The 21,395-nt window shown below is 45.7% G+C and overlaps 1 protein-coding gene across 1 annotated transcript in view; it reads right to left on the bottom strand.

The window, feature by feature from the left end:
- Positions 1-21,395, bottom strand: part of cdh23 (cadherin-related 23) — a 967,008-nt gene that overhangs the window by 222,765 nt on the left and 722,848 nt on the right. The window contains exons 29-32 of the mRNA XM_072583543.1: positions 18,423-18,571; positions 13,841-13,976; positions 13,172-13,560; positions 11,187-11,288 (exon numbers count right to left, since the gene is read on the bottom strand). Coding sequence (XP_072439644.1) covers positions 11,187-11,288; positions 13,172-13,560; positions 13,841-13,976; positions 18,423-18,571 — 776 coding nt within the window. The remainder of the gene's footprint in view (positions 1-11,186; positions 11,289-13,171; positions 13,561-13,840; positions 13,977-18,422; positions 18,572-21,395) is intronic.

The following is a 21,395-nucleotide window of genomic DNA, read 5'->3' on the forward strand; positions in this document are numbered from 1 at the left end:
TGTAACATTGCTTCATTCCTGGTTCATAGAATCCCTACAATGTGGAAGCAGGCCATTCGGCCCACCGAATCCTAACCACTGCTGCCGTTATTTCAGCACCAGCTGTTGGTTTTGATTCCACCATTGCCTCCGACTGTAACTTACTGACCCATCTTTTGCTTGTCACTCATTCCAGTGCCTCACACCGTCACCCCTGTCGTCAGTTATCCTCTGACCTTTCCTGCCAATGGCAATGACCTGAAGGTGGGGGAAGTGGAGATGATCATTGACTTCAAAGCAAAACTGGGGTCAAAGGGTGTGGTGCTGGAAAAGCACAGCGGGTCAGGCAGTGTCTGAGGAGGGGGAGGGTCGATGTTTCGGGCATAAGCCCCTCATCAGGAATGAATCAAAGTGAAACTGGATGGCCACTTGAGGGAAAGGAATTTGCAGGGCTGATAGAGCAGGGGGGATGGGACTGACTGCACAATGAAGAAGAGTGTCAGTACAGACAAATCACCAACCTCTGTGCTGTAATCATCCCATTACAACTTCAGCCCATGTTCTGCGCTCCCCACCCCCCCACCCCCGTCGTTCTTGCTTAAAAGCAGCTACACCTCGATAACGTTTTGTCCTGAATGAAAGGCCTCAGGCCTGAAATGTTAACTCCCATTTCTCTCTCAGCTGTGGCCCACACAGGGGTACACGGACCGGGGTCAGAAGGCAATGGGTATTTTTTGGCCGTTTCTGAGTCCAAAGATACAGGCTGAACCTCTGGTGCAGGACTGAGGGAGTGCAACATGGTTGCAGGCACGTCTTTTGAGTGAGAAGTTCCATGGAGGTCCTTTCTGCCCTCTCACGTGAATAACAAAAGATACTACGGCGCTACGTAAGGGAAGAGCAGGCTAGGAATCAGCATCGTAAGAGCTAAATATTTCAGTTATTGGAGAGAGAAACAGACTTATCGTTTTGAGTTCAGTATGACTCGAAGACAGGAAACAAATGGCGGCTGTAAGAGCTGCTCCCTTTTTGAGGTACTTTATGCACTGGAGGTGATTTCCTCGAATTCCAGGAACAGCATTTACTGTCTGATATGCTGCTGCATTGTTTTGGATCTTTGGGGACTGTTAAAAGGAGGAAGACAGACAGAAGGCAGCAACCACATGGTTAGTGAGGGAGAGAAGGATATAACCCCGACACTGCTAACTGTGAATCGGCCTTTGTTGTGTGAATTCATGTATCTCTGGACATCGAAGTGCATCTAGGAAAAACTAATGAACACTGAAATTCACAACTGACCTTGCAGGAACCTGTGGAGGAGAGCTCACAACACAGGAACAGAAAAGCGCACAGTTTTTAAGTATAACCTTGCTGTAAGTCTCGAGGAGTGAGTAGAGTGGGATCTTTCTTGATTATATGTTTCATTGCAATCTGTCTCTTGATTAAATTTTTAAAATAAAGACCCTCAGTACCAAGTTCATCTGGAGCACTGTTTTTTTAGAGCAAAAAGGTTGGGCTATTTTCTGGCTCTGTAGATGACGAAACAGCAAAGATGGCCATTAGCAGAGTGATGTGCTCTTCCTGGATCAGAGTGGTGCTGGAAAAGCACAGCAGTTCAGGCAGCATCCGAGGAGCAGGAAAATCGACGTTTCGGGCAAAAGCCCTTCATCAGGAATAGAGGGGGGGGGGGGGGGGGTGCCATGAGAGAGAGAGAGACTCACTGAGATTCTTGTAGAGAGAGGAGGAAAACTTCTTCAAGGCAGGCATCCTTGCAAAAGGATTCGTAGTAGGGTTAACATCAACGAGGGAAAAACAAGGACTGCAGATGCTGGAAACCAGAGTCTAGATTAGTGTGGTGCTGGAAAAGCACAGCAGGTCAGGCAGCATCCGAGGAGCAGGAAAATCGACGTTTCGGGCAAAAGCCCTTCATCAGGAATAGAGTGATGCGCTCTTCCTATTGGATGTGGGAGTTTAGGGAGAATTTCCATGTCACTGAGGATTATGTCTGCAGGATGTGTGTTTGATTGTGAATTCTATCAGATCGCATGGATTAGTTGGAGCGGCAGTCAGAGGCAATAAGGAACTTACAAGAGCTAGGGGGTGTGATGGATGGCAGTTATAGGAAGGGAGAAAAGCCGCAGATACTGTCAGGGAGATGGGTTAACTCCAGGAAAGGTACGAAGGGTAGGCAGGTAATGCAGGAGTCTCCTGTGGCTATCCCCATCTCAAACAAGTATGGTGTTTTGGAAAATGGAGGGGGTGATGGACTCTCAGGGGAATGAAGCAGGAGATCATTGTACACATTTGAACTAACGATATAGGGAGGGAAAAGAATGAGATTCTGAAGGGAGAATATAGAGAGTTCGGCAGGAATTTATAAAAGGAGGTCCTCAAGGGTAGTTATATCTGGATTACTCCCAGTGCTACGAGCTAGTGAGGGTAGGATAGGAGGATAGAGCAGATGAATGTGTGGCTGAGGAGCTGGTGCAGGGGAGAAGGGTTGACATTTTTGGACCATTGGAATCTCTTCTGAGTTTGAAGTGACCTGTACAAGATGGATGGATTACACCTGGATTGGAAGGGGACCAATACACTGGCAGGGAGATTTGCTAGAGCCACTCAGGAGGATCTGAACTAGTAAATGGAGGGGGGGTGGGGAGAACGTTAGTGGTGGGACCTAGGGAGATAGTGAGGAAAGGGATCAAATTGAGACTGCTTCAGTTGGGAAAAGGTCAAACAGTCAGGGCAGGCAGGAACTAAGCAGAGAACAAGGTAGGACTGATAAAGTTAACTGTATTTATTTGAATGCAAGAGGCCTAACAGGGAAGGCAGATGAACTTGGGGCGTGGTTAGGAACATGGGACTGGGATATCATAGCAATTACAGAAACATGGCTCAGGGAGGGACAGGACGGACAGCTTAATGCTCCAGGACACAAATGCTATAGGAAGGACAGAAAGGGAGGCAAGAGAGGAGGGGAAGTGGTATTTTTGATAAGGGATAGCATTACAGCTGTGCTGAGGGAGGATATTCCCAGAAATACATCCAGGGAAGTTATTTGGGTGGAACTGAGAAATAAGAAAGGGATGATCACCTTCTTGGGATTGTATCATAGACCCCCCCTAATAGTCAGAGGGAAATTGAGAAACAAATTTGTAACGAGATGTCTGTTATATGTAAGAATAGTAGGGTGGTTATGGTGGGGGATTTTAATCTTTCAAACATAGACTGGGACTGCTACAGTATTAAAGGTTTAGATGGAAAGGAATTTGTTAAGTGTGTACAAGAAAACTTTCTGATTCAGGATACAAATTGGATTGAGTCTTTTGAAGGAGTAGCAAAGAGAATTGATGAGGGCAGAGCGGTAATCATGATCTACATGGACTTCAGTAAGGTGTTCAACAAGGTTCCCCATGGGAGGCTGGTTAGCAAGGTTAGATCTCATGGAATACAGGGAGAACCAGCCATTTGGATACAAAACTGGCTCAAAGGTAGTGGTGGAAGGTTGTTTTTCAGACTGGAGGCCTGTGACCAGTGGAGTGCCACAATGATCGGTGTTGGGTCCTCTACTTTCATTATTTATATAAATGATTTAGATGTGAGCATAAGAGGCATAGTTAGTAAGTTTGCAGATGACATCAAAATTGGAGGTGTGGTGGACAGCGAAGAAGGTTACCTTAGATTACAACAGGATCTTGAACAGATGGGCCAATGGGCTGAGGAGTGGCAGATGAAGTTTAATTTAGATAAATGCGAGGTGCTGCATTTTGGGAAAGCAAATCTTAGCAGGACTTATAAACTTAATGGTAAGGTCCTAGGGAGTGTTGCCGAACAAAGAGACCTTGGAGTGCAGGTTCATAGCTCCTTGAAAGTAGAGTCGCAGGTAGATAGGATAGTGAAGGCGGCATTTGGTATGCTTTCCTTTATTGGTCAGAGCTGAAACAAGTGTTGCTGAAAAAGCGCAGCAGGTCAGGCAGCATCCAAGGAGCAGGAGAATCGACGTTGACCTACCTGACCTGCTGCGCTTTTCCAGCAACACATTCTTCAGCTCTGATCTCCTGCATCTGCAGTCCTCACTTTAGAGTATTGAGTATAGGAGTTGGTAGGTCATGTTGTGGCTGTACAGGACATTGGTTTTGCCACTGTTGGAATATTGCGTGCAATTCTGGTCTCCTTCCTATCAGAAAGATATTGCAAAACTTGAAAGGGTTCAGAAAAGATTTACAAGGATGTTGCCAGGGTTGGAGGATTTGAGCTACAGGGAGAGGCTGAACAGGTTGGGGCTGTTTTCCCTGGAGGGGTGACCTTATAGAGGTTTATAAAATTATGAGGGGCATGGATAGGATAAATAGACAAAGTCTCTTCCCTGGGGTGGAGGAGTCTAGAACTAGGGGGCATAGGTTTAGGGTGAGAGGGGAAAGATATAAAAGAGACCTAAGGGGCAACTTTTTCACACAGAGGGTGGTACGTGCATGGAATGAGCTGCCAGAGGAGATGGTGAAGGATGGTAAATTGCAACATTTAAAAGGCATTTGGATGGGTATATGAATAGGAAGGGTTTAAAGGTCTATGTGTCAAATGCTGGCAAATGGGACAAGATTCAGTGAGGATATCTGGTCAGTATGGATAGGTTGGACTGAAGGGTCTGTTTCTGTGCTGTCCATCTCTGTGACTCTCTGACTCTTCTTTGGAATAATGGGAACAGAGTATGAAGAATAGTCATATCGCACTCGAAATGATAACTCTATTTCTCTCTCCATTGATATGGCTGAGCTTCTCAAGTTCCCTGCAGTGTTCTGACCAATATTGATCCCACAATCAATGCCACAAAGAAGATGATTCCTTGCTCATTATCAGATTGCTGCTTGTGGGAGCTTGCTGTGCACAGATCTGCTAATCCCATTTATACTGAAACAGTGACCACACTTCAAGAGCCCTTCATTGACTGTGTTGATGGCCTGAAGTTGTGAAAGACAGAAAACACATTCACATTCACAAAGACAAAACAACAGGGTTGCACGGTGGCTCAGTGGTTAGCACTGCTGCCTCACAGTGCCAGGGAGCCAGGTTCAATTCCAGCCTTGGGCAAGTGTGTGTGCGTGCGTGCGTGCGTGCGTGCGTGTGTGTGCATTCTCCCTGAGTCTGCGTGGGTTTCCTCTGGATGCTCTGGTTTCCTCCCACAGTCTGAAAAGATGTGCAGGTTAGGTGGATTGGCCATGCTAAATTGCCCATAATGTTCAGGGATGTACAGCCATGGGAAATGTCAGGTAGAGGGGTGGGTCTGGGTCAGATATGATTTGGAGGGTCTGTGTGGACTCAATGGGGTGAACATCCTGTTTCTGCACTGTAAGGATTCTATAACTCTATGCTAACACAAGGTGTTTAAAGGAACACAGACACCCCCTCCCATTCATTTCGGTGGTCACTGGATCCTGTGTCTCCATACAAAACTCCCTCCTGTTTTCTGCAGAGAAATTGCAACATCAGAGTGTCGGGAATTCAACACAAACAATTGAAACAACAGTGAAATAATTTGAGAGCATCTGGGAAAGATGCCACATTCCTCTGGCCTGCCAGAGTTTCTGATAATCATTCCTTCTTTATATTTCTAATCACTGTTTCAACTCCCTCAGTGACCATAATCACTGAATGGCATTTAAACTGCTGCCTTTTATTGGTTATCTTTTGACAAGTGGACCATTTAAACACTGAAGATGGTAAGTGCTATAGTTCCATTCTTCATTTTCTGTTGATTGAAAACAGCTTGCTTCAGTGGTGAAAAGGGCTGAATTGAGTACAGTTTATGAAACGGTAGCTTTAAAACAGCAAAGTATTAATTTCTACAACATCTATTTCCTTTGATGGTGCACTCATGCAATAAACTCAGAATTGAGTCCTTTTGGTTATTCGCCGAGAAAGATTTAGTATGTCCATCTGATGTTTGTTTGTGGACAGTTTTAACGCAGTTGTCAGCTTTGAGTTCCCAGAGAAGCTCATATCTCTTCCCCACAGCTGGAGGGTCGGGTCCAGAGTCCAGTCACGGCCTCAGAAGAAGTGGCTGGCCAATTCAGACAGGGGTGAAGAGACTTTACTTCAGTCCAACAGTTCACAATCTTTGGAATTCTCTGTCCTCAAAAAGTTATGGATGCTCAATTGTTGAGTTTCAGTTTAATGATTGACAAGAGTTTTGGATACGAAGGTAATTAAGGGATAGTGCAGAAGATGGAGCGGTGCTAGAATACCCATCATTCATTAGAACAAATGTCAACGGTCCATCCTATTGTTATTCCTTAGGCTACTTGGAAATTAAAATGGCAGAAAGAATTCAACCAGACTAATATTAGTCTCATCCAGGTCATGATTCCTAAATTATAAGCAAAACATGTTATAGTTTATGTTGATTTACAGTAACCTCAGTCGCCAGGACTTAGAAATCCTCAGAGTTTCAGAAGGTTAGTGTGAAAGGTGACCATTCAGCAGACTGCACCTGTGCTGGCCCAAGATTAGATTAGATTACTTACAGTGTGGAAACAGGCCCTTCGGCCCAACATGTCCACACCGCCCCGCCGAAGCGCAACCCACCCATACCCCTACATCTACCCCTTACCTAACACTACGGGCAATTTAGCATGGCCAATTCACCTGACCTGCACAACTTTGGACAGTGGGAGGAAACCGGAGCACCCGGAGGAAACCCACGCAGACACGGGGAGAACGTGCAAACTCCACACAGTCAGTCGCCTGAGGCAGGAATTGAACCCGGGTCTCAGGCGCTGTGAGGCAGCAGTGCTAAGATGGTGAATGGAGCAGCTTGCTCACTATGGCTTTGACCCTCGAATGCTTTAATTATGTTTATGTAAGATTTGTAAACAACAGGAACATGGAGTAGAGATTCTTAACTCTTGTCTGACATAGAGATGGACATCCGACTGAAATGCTTGTTGACACCGGCTGTTCGATCACATCCTGATTGGTTCTAATGCCTGAGAGCAATATGTCTTTTTCCAGAGAAGCACAGTTTCATTTTCTTAAATGACATGTTACTGATGCATCCTGACCAGAGTTCAATGCTTTTTAAGAATATGATGCTCAATCCATATCTGCTCATGTAACGTCCAATCCTGATGGCACAGAGCATTTTACAACAAAAATATTGACAACTTCCTTACTGTCACAAAATAAAGAAAGTTCTTGCGTGTGCACAGTGCCTTTTATAACTTTGAGGTACTACAGAGCACCTTCTAGCCAACGTCATACTTCCTTATGTGTAGTAACTGCTGCAAAGTTTGAAATGACACAGTCAGTGTGCACATACAAGTTCCAAAGACAGCGTTGAGGATAACGACCAGGTCATTGTTCTATTGACTGGGAGTTAAATACTGGCCAGCTGATGAAGGGCTCTGGCCCGAAACATCGTTTCTGCTGCTCCTCGGATGCTATCTCACCTGCTGTGCTTTTCCAGCACCACACTCTCAGCTCTGAACAGAGCAGAGACCCAGTTCTTCCACACAATGCCCTGAAACTTTGTTTTAAAGCCAGCAATAGTTGCTCTTCCCTGGTGACCCTCCAGAAGGAGTCGACGAGCCATCTTTTCGAACCATTGCAGCCCCCGTGCTGAAGTTGCTGTCAGGGAGGGAAGGTGTTTCAGGGTTGTGACTCAGTGACAGTGAGGCAACGGTGATACATTTCAAAGCCGGGATGGTGAGTGACTTGGAGGGGAACTTGCAGGGGGTGGCATTCCTGTGTACCTGCTGCCCTTGCCCTTCTTGTTTAGGGGTTGCAGTCAGACGAACCCTGGCACCTTACACACCGAGCTATGTGACCCGATAACATGCAACACACAGGGTCCCACTAACACAGAACAGATTACTCCACTCAAAAACAGCAAATGATACACATAGTTTACCTTCTGCTCATCCATGATAGGAGAGAAATAAAATAAATGATTTATTAGTCAAACATGCCACATCAATCATTTTAAATCAGAAGCACTGAAGAATGTCAAAGATGTAAAATCTCAACCTCTGTGATAACATGACTCAGTTATTTTCCCAAGAGCTTTGCTGACTGCAATGCTGCTTCTGAAACACTCTGAGGAAAGAGACTACCTTCTACATCAGCAGGTCAGGCAGCATCCGAGGAGCAAGAAAACCATCAGGAAGGCTTTTGCCGAAACGTCGATTTTCCTGCTCCTCGGATGCTGCCTGACCTGCTGTGCTTTTCCAGCACCCCACTAATCTAGACTCTGGCTTCCAGCATCTGCAGTCCTCGTTTTTACCTAACCTTCTACATCAGCTGTGTGGCAAACATAGCCCAGCTGAGAAGATTCAGCAAGAAGGGTCTTTGCCTTCTGCTGGACTAAGGAAGCCAACAACTCCTCCATCATTGAACTCCCACTTTGGATCACTGCAGCTGATGTCATTCTCAGTCAACCTGAAGACCAGTGAGAGGAAGGACCTCTTTCAATAACACAACAGCTCTCAGGCAAGAAAGGGCTGGGAGGTGTGTGGGGGAGTTGTGAGAGGCGATGAGGAGGATGAAGAGGGAGACTGTGAAAGAGGGCGGAGGGAACAGTTGGGAATGGGGTTGTGGTGGCTTGGGAGGGTTTGAAGAGGGGGGTAGGAGCAGGTTTCGGATGGGCCTTGGGAGATGGAGTGGGGCAAGTGGGAACGTAGAACATTACAGCACAGTACAGGCCCTTCGGCCCTCGATGTTGCGCTGACCTGTGAAACCAACCTGAAGCCCATCTAACCTACTCTATTCCTTTATCGTCCATATGACTATCCAATGACCATTTAAATGCCCTTCAAATTGCTGAGTCTACTACTGTTGCAGGCAATGTGTTCTATGCCTCTACTACTCTCTCAGTAAAGGAACTATCTCTGACTTCTGTCCTATATCTATCACCCCTCAATTTAAAGCAATGCCCCCCTTGTGCTAGCCATCACCATCCAAGGAAAAAGGCTCTCCCTGTCCACACGATCTAACCCTCTAATTATCTTATATATCTCAATTAAGTCACCTCTCAACCTTCTTCTCCCTAATAAAAACAGCCTCAAGTCCCTCAGCCCTTTCCTTGCATGACCTTCCCTCTGTACCAGGCAACATCCTAGTAAATCCCCTCTGCACCCTTTCCAAAGCTTCCACATTCACTGTATAATGCAGTGAACAGAACTGTACGCAATACTCCAAGTGTGGCCGCAACAGACTTTTATACAGCTGCAGCATGACCTCATGGTTCCAAAACTCAATCCCTCTACCAATAAAAGCTAACACACCGTACGCCCTTCTTAACATCCTATTTATCTGGGTGGCAACTTCCAAGAATCTATGTACCTGGACACTGAGATCTCTCTGCTCATCTACACTACAAAGCATCTTACTATTAGCATTACCTCTGCAATCCTGTTACTCCTATCAAAGTGAATCACCTCACACTTTTGCTGCATTAAACTCCATTTGCTACCTCTTAGCCCAGCTCTGCAGCTTATCTACGCCCCTCTGTAACCTATAACATCCTTCTGCACTATCCACTACTCTGCTGACCTTAGAGTCATCCGCAAATTTACTAACCTATCCTTCTGCACCCTCATCCAGATTGTTGATAAAAATGACAATAACAATGCACCCAAAACAGATTCTTGTGGTACACCACTAATAACTGAACTCCAGGATGAACATTTCCCATCAACCACCACCCTCTGTCTTCTTTCAGTTTGCCAATTTGTGATCCAAACTGCAAAATCACCCTCAATCCCATGCCTCCGTCTTTTGTGCAATAGCCTACCATGGGGAACCTTATCAAACACCTTACTGAAATCTACACACACCACATCAACCACTTTACCCTCATCCACCTGTTTGGTCACCTTCTCAAAGAACTCAATAGGTTTGTGATATTTCTGAGGCACAACCTACCCTTCAGAAAACCATGTTGATTATCCTTAATGAATTTATTCCTTTCCAGATTATAAATTCTATCTCCTATAAACTTTTCCAACACACTACCCACAACCAAAGTAAGGCTCACTGGTCTATAATTACCAGGATTGTCTCTACTCCCCTTCTTGAACAGGGGAACAACATTTGCTACCCTCCAGTCTTCTGGCACTATTCCTGTAGACAATGACTATATTATAGATTATATATTACTTACAGTGTCGAAACAGGCCCTTCGGCCCCCGCCGAAGCGCAACCCACCCATACCCCTACATCTACCCCTTACCTAATGCTACGGGCAATTTAGCATGGCCAATTCACCTGACCAATCTTTGGACTGTGGGAGGAAACCGGAGCACCCGGAGGAAACCCACGCAGACACAGGGAGAACGTGCAAACTCCAGTCAGTAGCCTGAGGCGGGAATTGAACCCGGGTCTCTGGCGCTGTGAGGCAGCAATGCTAACCACTGTGCCACTGTGCCGCCCGTGACGACATAAAGATCAAAGCCAATCTCCTCCCTGGGTTCCCAGAGAATCCTAGGATAAATCCCATGCGGCCCAGGGGACTCAGCTATTTTTACACTTTCCAAAATTGCTAACCCCTCCTCCTTGTGAACCCCAATCCCATCTAGTCTGGTAGCCTGTATCTCAGAAGTCTCCTCGCCAACATTGTCTTTGTCTAGTGTGAATACTAACAAAAAGTATTCATTTAGCGCTTCCCCTAGCTTCTCTGACTCCATGTGCAACTTCCCACTACTATCTTGAATGGTTCTAATCTTACTGTAGTCATTCTTTTAATCCTGACATACCTATTGAGGTGGGGGTTGGGGTTGGTTTGAATGAGGAAGGACAGGAGGATGGAGGTGTTGGGAAGGGGGATGAAGAGGAGGTGGTTTAGGAGTGGAGGGGGGAAGGATGGAAAGTGTTGGAAAGGGAATGGGGTAGATAAGACTGAAGGGGATGTGTGAATATTTAACTTTGGAATCAGGAAGAGCATTCTGATCATATGTGTCTACATTATACCTGTCATTTTACAGATTTAATTGATCGCTAAGCACTTACAAAACGGTATGCAACACAAACTAATTTTCAGACCCACGAGTCTCTTTAAAATGCTGTTCATCTCCTGAACTCCAGTGTGTGTGCTTAGAACACTAAAGACAACTATTGCTGACATTGTGAGTTTATCAGTAAAATGTGAACTTACTCATATTTATATCATAAAATTACTTGCAATGATATTCTCCTTTGAATAAATTTTATATCCTTACCACAGTGGAGTCTTTATTGGGTCCCCCATCATCTGCAATGACTGTGATCAGGTAATAATCTCCCTTCTCCCGATCTATCTGTCCCCGGACAGTTATCACACCCTGTGAGAGACAATGAGAGGAGGGACAGTCATATACTCTACTCACAAATCCAAACTCTTCAACAGCCTCATGCAGAACTGGGGAGGGTGGTGCTGCAGTGGCAGTGTCACTGGACCAATAATCCAGAACCCCAGGCTAATGTCCTGGGGGTTACGGGTTCTAATCCCAATTAGGCAGCCAGTGAAATCTGAATATAATAATAATCGGGAATTGTTTTTTTAAAAAAACAGCTGGTCTAATACAGGCAATGCACTATGCCGATGGGAACACTGCCTTCAACATTGTGATGAAAACCCATCGGCTTCACTTTAATGTCCGATAAGGAAGAAGGTGGCAGGTAAGCACAATTATTTGGAGTTTGCAAAACAGAGTAACACCAACAGTGTGGGTTTAATTCCCACACCAGCTGAGGTTACTATGAAGGACTCTCTTTCTCAACCTTGCCCCTGATCTGAGGAGTGGTGACCCTCAGGTTAACCACCACCAATTGTCTCTTTCAAATGATCTACGCACAGGATTGAGAATCTGTAGATCTCCTCCTATACAGTGCAACGTCTCATCAGAGTGCTTTGTTCCTATCATGTGATGTAGGTGTCGCTGGCTGGTTCAGCATTTATTGTCCATCCCTCATTGCCCCTTGAGAAGGTAATGGTGAGCTTCCTTCTTGAACCACTGCAGCCCATGTGCTATAGTTTGACCCATAATGCTGTTAGGCAGGAAGTTTCAGGATCTTGCCCCAACGGCACTGAAGAAACAGTGATATAGCTCGAAGGTTAAGAGAAAACAAAACTTCAAGCTCAGGTAGACTGTGTTTGTAGCAGAATCAGTCTGAGTCTAACCATAGAAATTCAGTGCTGCAGTAGGCCATTCAGCCCTTTGAGCCCGCACCACCATTCAATATGATCATGCTGACCATGCAATCTCGGTATCCCAGACTGGATGAATATTTTGGAAGAAAAGTTTACTACTCTTTGCAATCTCTCACCCTCTCTGTAATGGACACCAAGAATGTGGAGGTTTTTACAGCATTTCCAAAGATGTGGGTATCATTTGCTGCACAACATTGAACCATATGGCTCACTTGGCCATTTCAGAGGGCAGTTAAGAGTCAGGCACATTGCTGTGGGTCTGGAGCCACATATAGGCCAGACCAGGTAAGGATGGCAGATTTCTCTTCCTACAAGACATTAAGGAACCAGATGCGTGTTTTATTTTTAGAATCATAGAATTCCTTTGGTGTGGAAGCAGCCCATTGAGTCCCACCGACTTTCCCACCCGGACCGACCCTATCCCTGGAACCCTGAATTCCCATGGGTTGAAAAATGTGGTGCTGGAAAAGCACAGCAGGTCAGGCAGCGTTTCAGGCATAAACCCTTCATCAGGAATGGACACCATGAGCAACGTCCATGGCCAATCCATCTAACCTGCACATCTTTGGACTGTGGGAGGAAACCAAAGCACCCAGAAGAAACTCTCACAGACACAGGGAGAATGTGCAAACTCCACACTGACAGTTGCCTAAGGGTGGAATCGAACCCAAGTCCCTGGGACTGTGAGGTAACACTAACCATCATGCCACCCCTGAATGATAATGACAATTGACTGTGGTTACATAGCTACTATTAGGCTAGCTTAATTCTCACTGAATTCAAATTTCACCATCTGCCCTGCCCATGTTCCCAGAATATTAATCCGGGGTTCTGGATTACTAGCCCAGTGACAACACCACTACCTCCTTTTAGTTATAATAAAATATTATTCGTTGAATATCAACCCCAATAACCATATACCCACAAGAAAGAAGCCCAAGACTGAGAGTGAAGCTCTGAATTTAAGACATCACAAGACAGTACAGGATCACAACACCATTGCTACATACTCACAGTAACTCTGTTTATTTGGAACAAGGACAGAGTGTGGGCAGAGGTGTCTGGGTCAAACCGGTAGGTGATCAGGTTCATGTTGTCAGCAGACTGAGCTTGGATCTGGACCACTTCAGTCCCAGTTGGGATATTTTCCATAATTGTAGCTTCATATGACACATTTGTAAATTGCACGGGCTCATCCAGCTCATTGAGCAGGGTGATGTACACAGTGCAATAACCCCTGTTGTAAGGTGGAGCTTGATCCGTGGCAGATATATTCATGAAATAGCTGGTCTTGGTTTCATAGTCAAGGTAGTTCACTGTGGTGATGAGACCAGTACTCTCATCAATGGCAAACTTCCTCTCTGAGCCAGACAGGATCATATAGGTGACAATGCCTCCATCTCCTGGGGTAGAAATAAAAAAAACAGTGGGACACTTGCACCAGGATACATCTCCTCAATACTGTTATTTTTTTGCACCGCTCAAAAAGCATTGAAAAGCATTGGGACGTTGGATGTTCAAATTGTTGCTGTGGCTGTTCATCCCCCTCCCTCGACCCATCACATCCCGAATTTTGACCCAACTGGTTGAACACATTGGTAAGGGTTCTACTCAGCCAGCTAACCCCTGTTTCCCAGCTGACCACACCGTTCAACGTTAGACCGAGAGAGTTAGTTGATTTACCCGTGTCCCTGTCGGTCGCTCGGACGACAATGACTGATGTGCCAATCCCTGCAGTTTCCCGCAGCCCTAGCCGGTTATACTGTTGCTGGGTAAAAACTGGCTTTTCATCATTCACATCCTCCACATAGATGATCACCTAGACAAAGGAAAGGTCAAAGCAAAGAGGTGAGAATTCACAAAGAGACAATGACCAAATTATCAAGACTCTGTTTATTCCAAAAAGGCTGCTTTGTTTAAAATGGTTGAATCAAAACTGTCAGTGATCTACTTCTCTTATGATGAAAATACATTGACCTCAGTTTGGGATTTATATCACTGCCTTTTGGGTAAGTGAGACCGATTTAGCTCACTAAATCTAAGCTTAGGACAATGTTTACACAGCAACTGCATTAGAACAGTAACTCAGGAAGGCTGAGGTAAAAACTGCAGATGCTGAAAACCAACTACTGGATTAGTGGTGCTGGAAGAGCACAGCAGTTCAGGCAGCATCCAACGAGCAGCGAAATCGACGTTTCGGGCAAAAGCCCTTCATCAGGAATAAAGGCAGTGAGCCTGAAGCATGGAGAGATAAGCTAGAGGAGGGTGGGGGTAGGGAGAGAGTAGCATAGAGTACAATGGGTGAGTGGGGGAGGAGATGAAGGTGATAGGTCAAGGAGGAGAGGGTGGAGTGGATAGGTGGAAAAGGAGCTATGCAGGTTCGACAAGTCCGGGCAAGTCAAGGGGACAGTTACTGAGCTGGAAGTTTAGAACTAGGGTGAGGTGGGGTAAGGGGAAATGAGGAAGCTGTTGAAGTCCACATTGATGCCCTGGGGTTGAAGTGTTCCGAGGCAGAAGATGAGGCGTTCTTCCTCCAGGCGTCTGGTGGTGAGGGAGCAGCAGTGAAGGAGGCCCAGGACCTCCAAGTCCTCGGCAGAGTGGGAGGGGGAGTTGAAATGTTGGGCCACGGGGCGGTGGGGTTGATTGGTGCGGGTGTGCCGGAGATGTTCCCTAAAGCGCTCTGCGAGGAGGCGCCCAGTCTCCCCAATGTAGAGGAGACCACATCGGGAGCAACGGATACAATAAATGATATTAGTGGATGTGCAGGTAAAACTTTGATGGATGTGGAAGGCTCCTTTAGGGCCTTGGATAGAGGTGAGGGAGGAGGTGTGGGCACAGGTTTTACAGTTCCTGCGGTGGCAGGGGAAAGTGCCAGGATGGGAGAGTGGGTTGTTTGGGGGCGTGGACCTGACCAGGTAGTCACGGAGGGAACGGTCTTTGCGGAAGGCGGAATGGGGTGGGGAGGGAAATATATCCCTGGTGGTGGGGTCTGTTTGGAGGTGGCGGAAATGTCGGCGGATGATTTGGTTGATGCGAAGGTTTGTAGGGTGGAAGGTGAGCACCAGGGGCGTTCTGTCCTTGTTACGGTTGGAGGGGTGAGGTTTGAGTGCAGAGGTGCGGGATGTGGACGAGATGCGTTGGAGGGCATCTTTAACCACATGGGAAGGGAAATTGCAGTCTCTAAAGAAGGAGGCCATCTGGTGTGTTCTATGGTGGAACTGGTCCTCCTGGGAGCAGATACAGCGGAGGCGGAGAAATTGGGAATACGGGATGGCACCTTTGCAAGAGATAGGGTGGGAAGAGGTGTAATCCAGGTAGCTGTGGGAGTCGGTGGGTTTGTAAAAAATGTCAGTGTCAAGTCGGTCGTCACTAATGGAGATGGAGAGGTCTAGGAAGGGGAGCGAGGTGTCAGAGATGGTCCAGGTAAATTTAAGGTCAGGGTGGAATGTGTTGGTGAAGTTGATGAATTGCTCAACCTCCTCACAGGAGCAGGAGGTGGCGCCAATGCAGTCATCAATGTAGCGGAGGAAGAGGTGGGGAGTGGTGCCGGTGTAATTATGGAAGATCAACTGCTCTACGTAGCCAACAAAGAGACAGGCATAGCTGGGGCCTATACATGTGCCCATGGCTACGCCTTTGGTCTGGAGGAAGTGGGAGGATTCAAAGGAGAAATTGTTAAGGGTAAGGACCAGTTCGGCCAAACGAATGAGAGTGTCGGTGGAAGGGTACTGTTGGGGACGTCTGGAGAGGAAAAAACGGAGGGCTTGGAGGCCCTGGTCATGGCGGATGGAGGTGTAGAGGGATTGGATATCCATGGTGAAGATAAGGCGTTGGGGGCCGGGGAAACGGAAGTCTTGGAGGAGGTGGAGGGTGTGGGTGGTGTCTCGAACGTATGTGGGGAGTTACTGAACTAGGGGGGGATAGGACAGTGTCGAGGTAGGTAGAGATGAGTTCAGTGGGGCAGGAGCATGCTGAGACAATGGGTTGGCCAGGGTGGTCAGGCTTGTGGATCTTGGGAAGGAGGCAGAACCGGGCAGTGTGGGGTTCCTGGACTATGAGGTTGGAAGCTGTGGGTGGGAGATGTCAGCATGTTCAAAGATCCCTCCCACCTCTGTTATACTCTGTTCCAAGCTCTTCCATCAGGCAGAAGATACAAAAGCAACTTGTAAATACATGTACCAACAGATTCAAGGACAGCTGCTTCCCTGCTGCTTTTAGACTTCTGAATGGACCTCTCAAATTTTAAATTTAATGTTGGTCTCTCTCTCTCTGTGCAGATTCTCTGCAGCTGTAACATTGGATTCCTTGCTCTGTTCTATTACCCTGATGCATTTTGTATGGTATGATCTGCCCGTACTGCACACAAAACAAAACTTTTCACTGTACCTAGGTACATGTGACAATAATAAATCAAATCCAATCACATCAAAAAATGTTGCAGTGATAGTGTCTGTGCCTATGAAGGTAAGGGCACAAGCCCAGCACCCCTCCAGAGAGGTGACAAACACGTCCAATTAGCTGATTAAAGTAATGATAAACTGGTCCCATCATCATGGACAGAAATCTCAAGAGACTTAGGGATCTATTGTGAGAATGTCACAGGCAAATACAAAGAATAATCAGAAAGAGAATTACCACGGTGAGAATACAAAGGCTTCTAGTCATTCTGTACGTGTGGTCGGTTCTTGGCAATGCTCTTTCCAACTTCAAGAGTTAAATTAGATTAGATTAGATTAGATTCCCTACAGTGTGGAAACAGGCCATTTGACCCAACAATTCTACACTGACCCTCCGAAGAGTAACCCACCCCCCTCTGACTAACGCACCTAATACTATGGACGATTTAGCATGCCCAGTTCACCTCACCTGCACATCTTTGGAACAAAACAAAACTTTTCATTGTACCCAGGTACGATGTGACAATAATAAATCAAATCAAATCAAATAAAAAAATGTGGCAGTGATAGTGTCTGTGCCTGTGAAGGTAAGGGCACAAGTCCAACATACCTCCAGAAGGGTGACAAACACATCCAATTAGCTGATTAAAGTAATGATAAACTGCTCCCATCATCATGGACAGAGATCTCAAATTGTAAAAATGGATTTGACAAACCAGTGATGCATTCCCTGGAATTGAGAAGGTTATGGGCTTTTTAAAAAAAGTTCATTCATGGGACAGACTTCATGGGCCAGGCCAGTATTTATTGCCCATCCCTCATTTGTCCAGAGGGCTGTTGAGAGTCTACCATGTTGCTGTGGGTTTGGAGTCACTTGTAGGCCAGAACGGGTAAGGTTGGCAGATTCCCTTCCCTACAAATTTCACCATCTTCTTACTGGGATTGGAACCCAGGCCCCTGGAGTAATAGTCGAACGATGATACCACTAGGTCATCACCTCCCTGACACTACCATGAATTGAGACTTGGAACTCTCTTCAGTCAAATACAATTCTTAATTTTAAATCTGAGATTGATAGATGTTTGTTAACCAAAGGTATTAAGAAATCAAAATAGGGCAAAGGGGTGTGGTATTATGGAGCCAGGCCAGGTATCAGCCATCTTTTTAAGGCAAAGATAGGTAGATCTTTGCACAGTACAGTAATTAAGGATTATGGTGAGCGGGTGGGTAAGTGGGGCTGAGTCCACAAAAAGATCAGCCACGATCTTACTGAATGGCAGAGCAAGCTTCAAGGGCCAAATGGTCTCTCCTGCTCCTCATTCTTTTGTACTTATGACCTCACTGAATGGTGGAACATGATCCAATGGTCTAAGTGGTCTGCTTCTGTTCCCATGTTTCCAAAAGAAGATTTAAAAGAGTCTTTACCCACTCCTAGGGCTGCATGGATGGAAATGCCGAGAGAAGCCCCACAGCATTGGGGCGGCACGGTGGCACAGTGGTTAGCACTGCTGCCTCACAGCGCCAGAGACCTGGGTTCAATTCCCGCCTCAGGCGACTGACTGTGTGGAGTTTGCACGTTCTCCCAGTGTCTGTGTGGGTTTCCTCCGGGTGCTCCGGTTTCCTCCCACAATCCAAAAATGTGCAGGTCAGGTGAATTGGCCATGCTACATTGCCCATTGTGTTAGGTGAGGGGGTAAATTTAGGGGAATGGGTCTGGGTGGGTTGCGCTTCGGCGGGTCAGTGTGGACTTGTTGGGCCGAAGGGCCTGTTTCCACACTGCAAGTAATCTAAAAAAAATCTAAAAGCATGAGTCAAAGAGCATTTGATGACGGCTGATGCCTGTGTATGAACCGAAGATGTGCCCATACCCTGACAGTGCTCCTCATCCTGCCAAAGTCATTGTTGTAGGCCTCCACTTGCAACACATGGGTAGTGCTGCTCTCTCTGTCCAAGGGGTGGGAACCTCTGGAGATGAGCCCAGTGTCTTGGTCCATCTGGAAGTTATCATTGGGATTTCCTAGAAACACAAGGAAAATTGAACGGTTAGAAATATGTCTCCTTGACCAAGCTTCCTGTGACGACCACAAACGATAACTTCTTTTCTTGCTGGCTTCCTCCAAAGTGAGATGAAATATAACATTTTACAGGATGCAGCCTGCGTCACCCAACAGTTACTTGAAATCATGGGCAATTCTCGGAAGAGGATTTTACAGATAAAGGAAGGCCTTTACATTTTGGCTGTCAGTCGAGCAACTTGAATCTTAACTCTTGCCTATTCCCACAAATTTTTCAAATACTTTATTTCACTCTTTCATTTCAATTGCTTGCAAATTACTTATAAATATGAGGATCTCTGAGGTACTCTTTCTGAGTTCACAGAGGATGCCTCTTGTGTTATGACACGGAGACAGACAACCGAATCAAATCAGGCTTACTACCTCTGGATTCAACACAGCAAAATTAGAATACTCAACAACCCTCAAAATTCATGCCAACAGTTAATAACAGACTTTTTTTAAAAAACCAGTACCAGACTTTGTGAATAATTGATTCTAAACACTGGGGTTTATAGCTCCAACAGAAAATTTACGATTTTTTTTCCCTGTGCAGTGACTTTAGCAGAGCGAAGTAAAGCAAAGTAATCTAATTAATGGCTAAAAGTTAAACCCAATCCTTAATACTCACACAAAGACAGACAGACAAAACAGACAGAATTAAGGGATAAATCAGAAGAGAAAAGTAAATGATCTGTAACTGGTCGGGTTAATTGAGGAGACTCTACAATCCACTACAAAAACAGAAATTGCCGGAAAAGCTCAGCAGGTCAGGCAGCATCAGTGAAGAGAAAGCAGAGTTAACGTTTTGGGTCCAGTGACCCTTCCTTGGGACTGGGTCACTGGATCTAAAATGTTAACTCTGATTTCTCTTCACAGATGCTGCCTGACTTGCTGAGCTTTTCGGCAATTTCCGTTCTCGTTTCTGATTTAGAGCACCTGCAGTTCTAACGATTTTAATACACAAACCATAACAGTGGCCTAGCGGGGAAGACAGTAGAGCAACACTAGCAGAAGTTTCTGGGTGTAATTGAGGATACAGTACAGAGGTTCATCCCAAAGAAAAGAAAGATGACCCAGGGAGCAGTGAGACAGTCATGGCTGACAAAAGGAAGTCAGGAAATAAATCCAAGAAAAAGTGGCCAAGAGCATTGGGAAATCAGAAGATTGGGAAGACTACAAAAACAAACAGAGGATAACAAAGAGAGAAATAAGGAAGGAGAGGATCAAATATGAAAGTAGGCTAGCCAGTAATATTAGAAATGATAGTAAAAGTTTCTTTTAATACATAAGAAACAAACGAGAGGTAAAGGTAGAAATTGGGCCGCACCAAATTGATGCTGGAAGCCTAGTGCTGGGAGATAAGGGAATAGCTGAAGAATTTAGTAAGTACTTTGTGTCAGTCTTCACAGTGGAAGACAGGAGTAATACCCCAACAATTAAGGAGAGTCAGGGGGCAGAATTGAGTATGTTAGCCATTACAAAAGAGGAAGTGCTAAAAAGGCTGAAAGGTCTAAAAATCGATAAACCTCCTGGCCCTAATGGGCTACATCCTAGAGTTCTGAGGGAGGTGGCTGAGGAAATAGCGGAGGCACTGACTGTGATCTTTCAAAAAAATCACTGGAGTCAGGGAAATTCCCAGATGATTGGAAAATCGCTGTTGTAACCCCCTGGTTCAAGAAAGGATCAAGACAAAAGATGGAAAATTATAGGCCGATTAGCCTAACCTCAGTTGTAAGTAAAATCCTAGAATCCATCATTAAGGATGAAATTTCTAAATTCTTGGAAGTGCAGGGTCAGATTAGAACAAGTCAGCATGGATTTAGTATGAGAGGTCATGCCTGACAAACCTGTTAGAATTCTTTGAAGAGGTAACAAGTAGGTTAGACCAGGAAACCCAGTGGATGTTATCTATCTAGACTTCCAAAAGATCTGTGATAAGATGCCTCACGGGAGACTGCTGAGTAAGGTGAGGGCCCATGGTGTTCGAGGTGAGCTACTGGCATGGATTGAGGATTGGCTATCCGAGAGAAGGCCAAGAGTTGGGATAAAAGGTTCTTTTTCAGAATGGCAGCTGGTGACAAGTGGTGTCCCACAGGGTTCAGCTGTTCACTTTATATATTAATGATCAGGATGAAGGGGCTGGGGTCATTCTGGTGAGGTTCACTGATGATATGAAGTTAGGCAGACAGGCAGGTAATACTGAGGAGGTGGGGAGGCTGCAGAAAGGTTTAGACAGTTTAGGAGAGTGGTCCAGGAAATGGCTGATGAAATTTAATGTGAGTAAGTCTGAGGCCTTGCACTTTGGAAAAAATAATACAGGCATGGACTATTTTCTAAACGGTGAGAAAATTCATGAAGCCAAAGTACAAAGGGATCTGGGAGTGCTAGTCCAGGATTCTCTAAAGGTTGATTTGCAGATTGAGTCCGTGATTAAGAAAGCAAATGTAATATTGTCATTTATCTCAAGAGGGTTGGAATATAAAAGCACCGTTGTGCTTCTGAGACTTTATAAAGCTCTGGTTAGGCCCCATTTGGAGAACTGTGCCCAATTTTGGGCCCCACACCTCAGGAGGGACATACTGGCACTGGAGCGTGTCCAGCGGAGATTCACACGGATGATCCCTGGAATGGTAGGTCTAATATATGATGAACAGCTGAGGATCCTGGGATTGTATTCATTAGAGTTTAGAAGATTGAGGGGTGATCTAATAGCAACTTACAAGATAATGTATGGCTTAGAAAGAGTGGACGCTTGGAAGTTGTTTCCGTTAGGCGGGGATACTA

The sequence above is a fragment of the Chiloscyllium punctatum genome, chromosome 13, assembly GCF_047496795.1.
Source record: "Chiloscyllium punctatum isolate Juve2018m chromosome 13, sChiPun1.3, whole genome shotgun sequence".
NCBI lineage: Eukaryota > Metazoa > Chordata > Chondrichthyes > Orectolobiformes > Hemiscylliidae > Chiloscyllium > Chiloscyllium punctatum.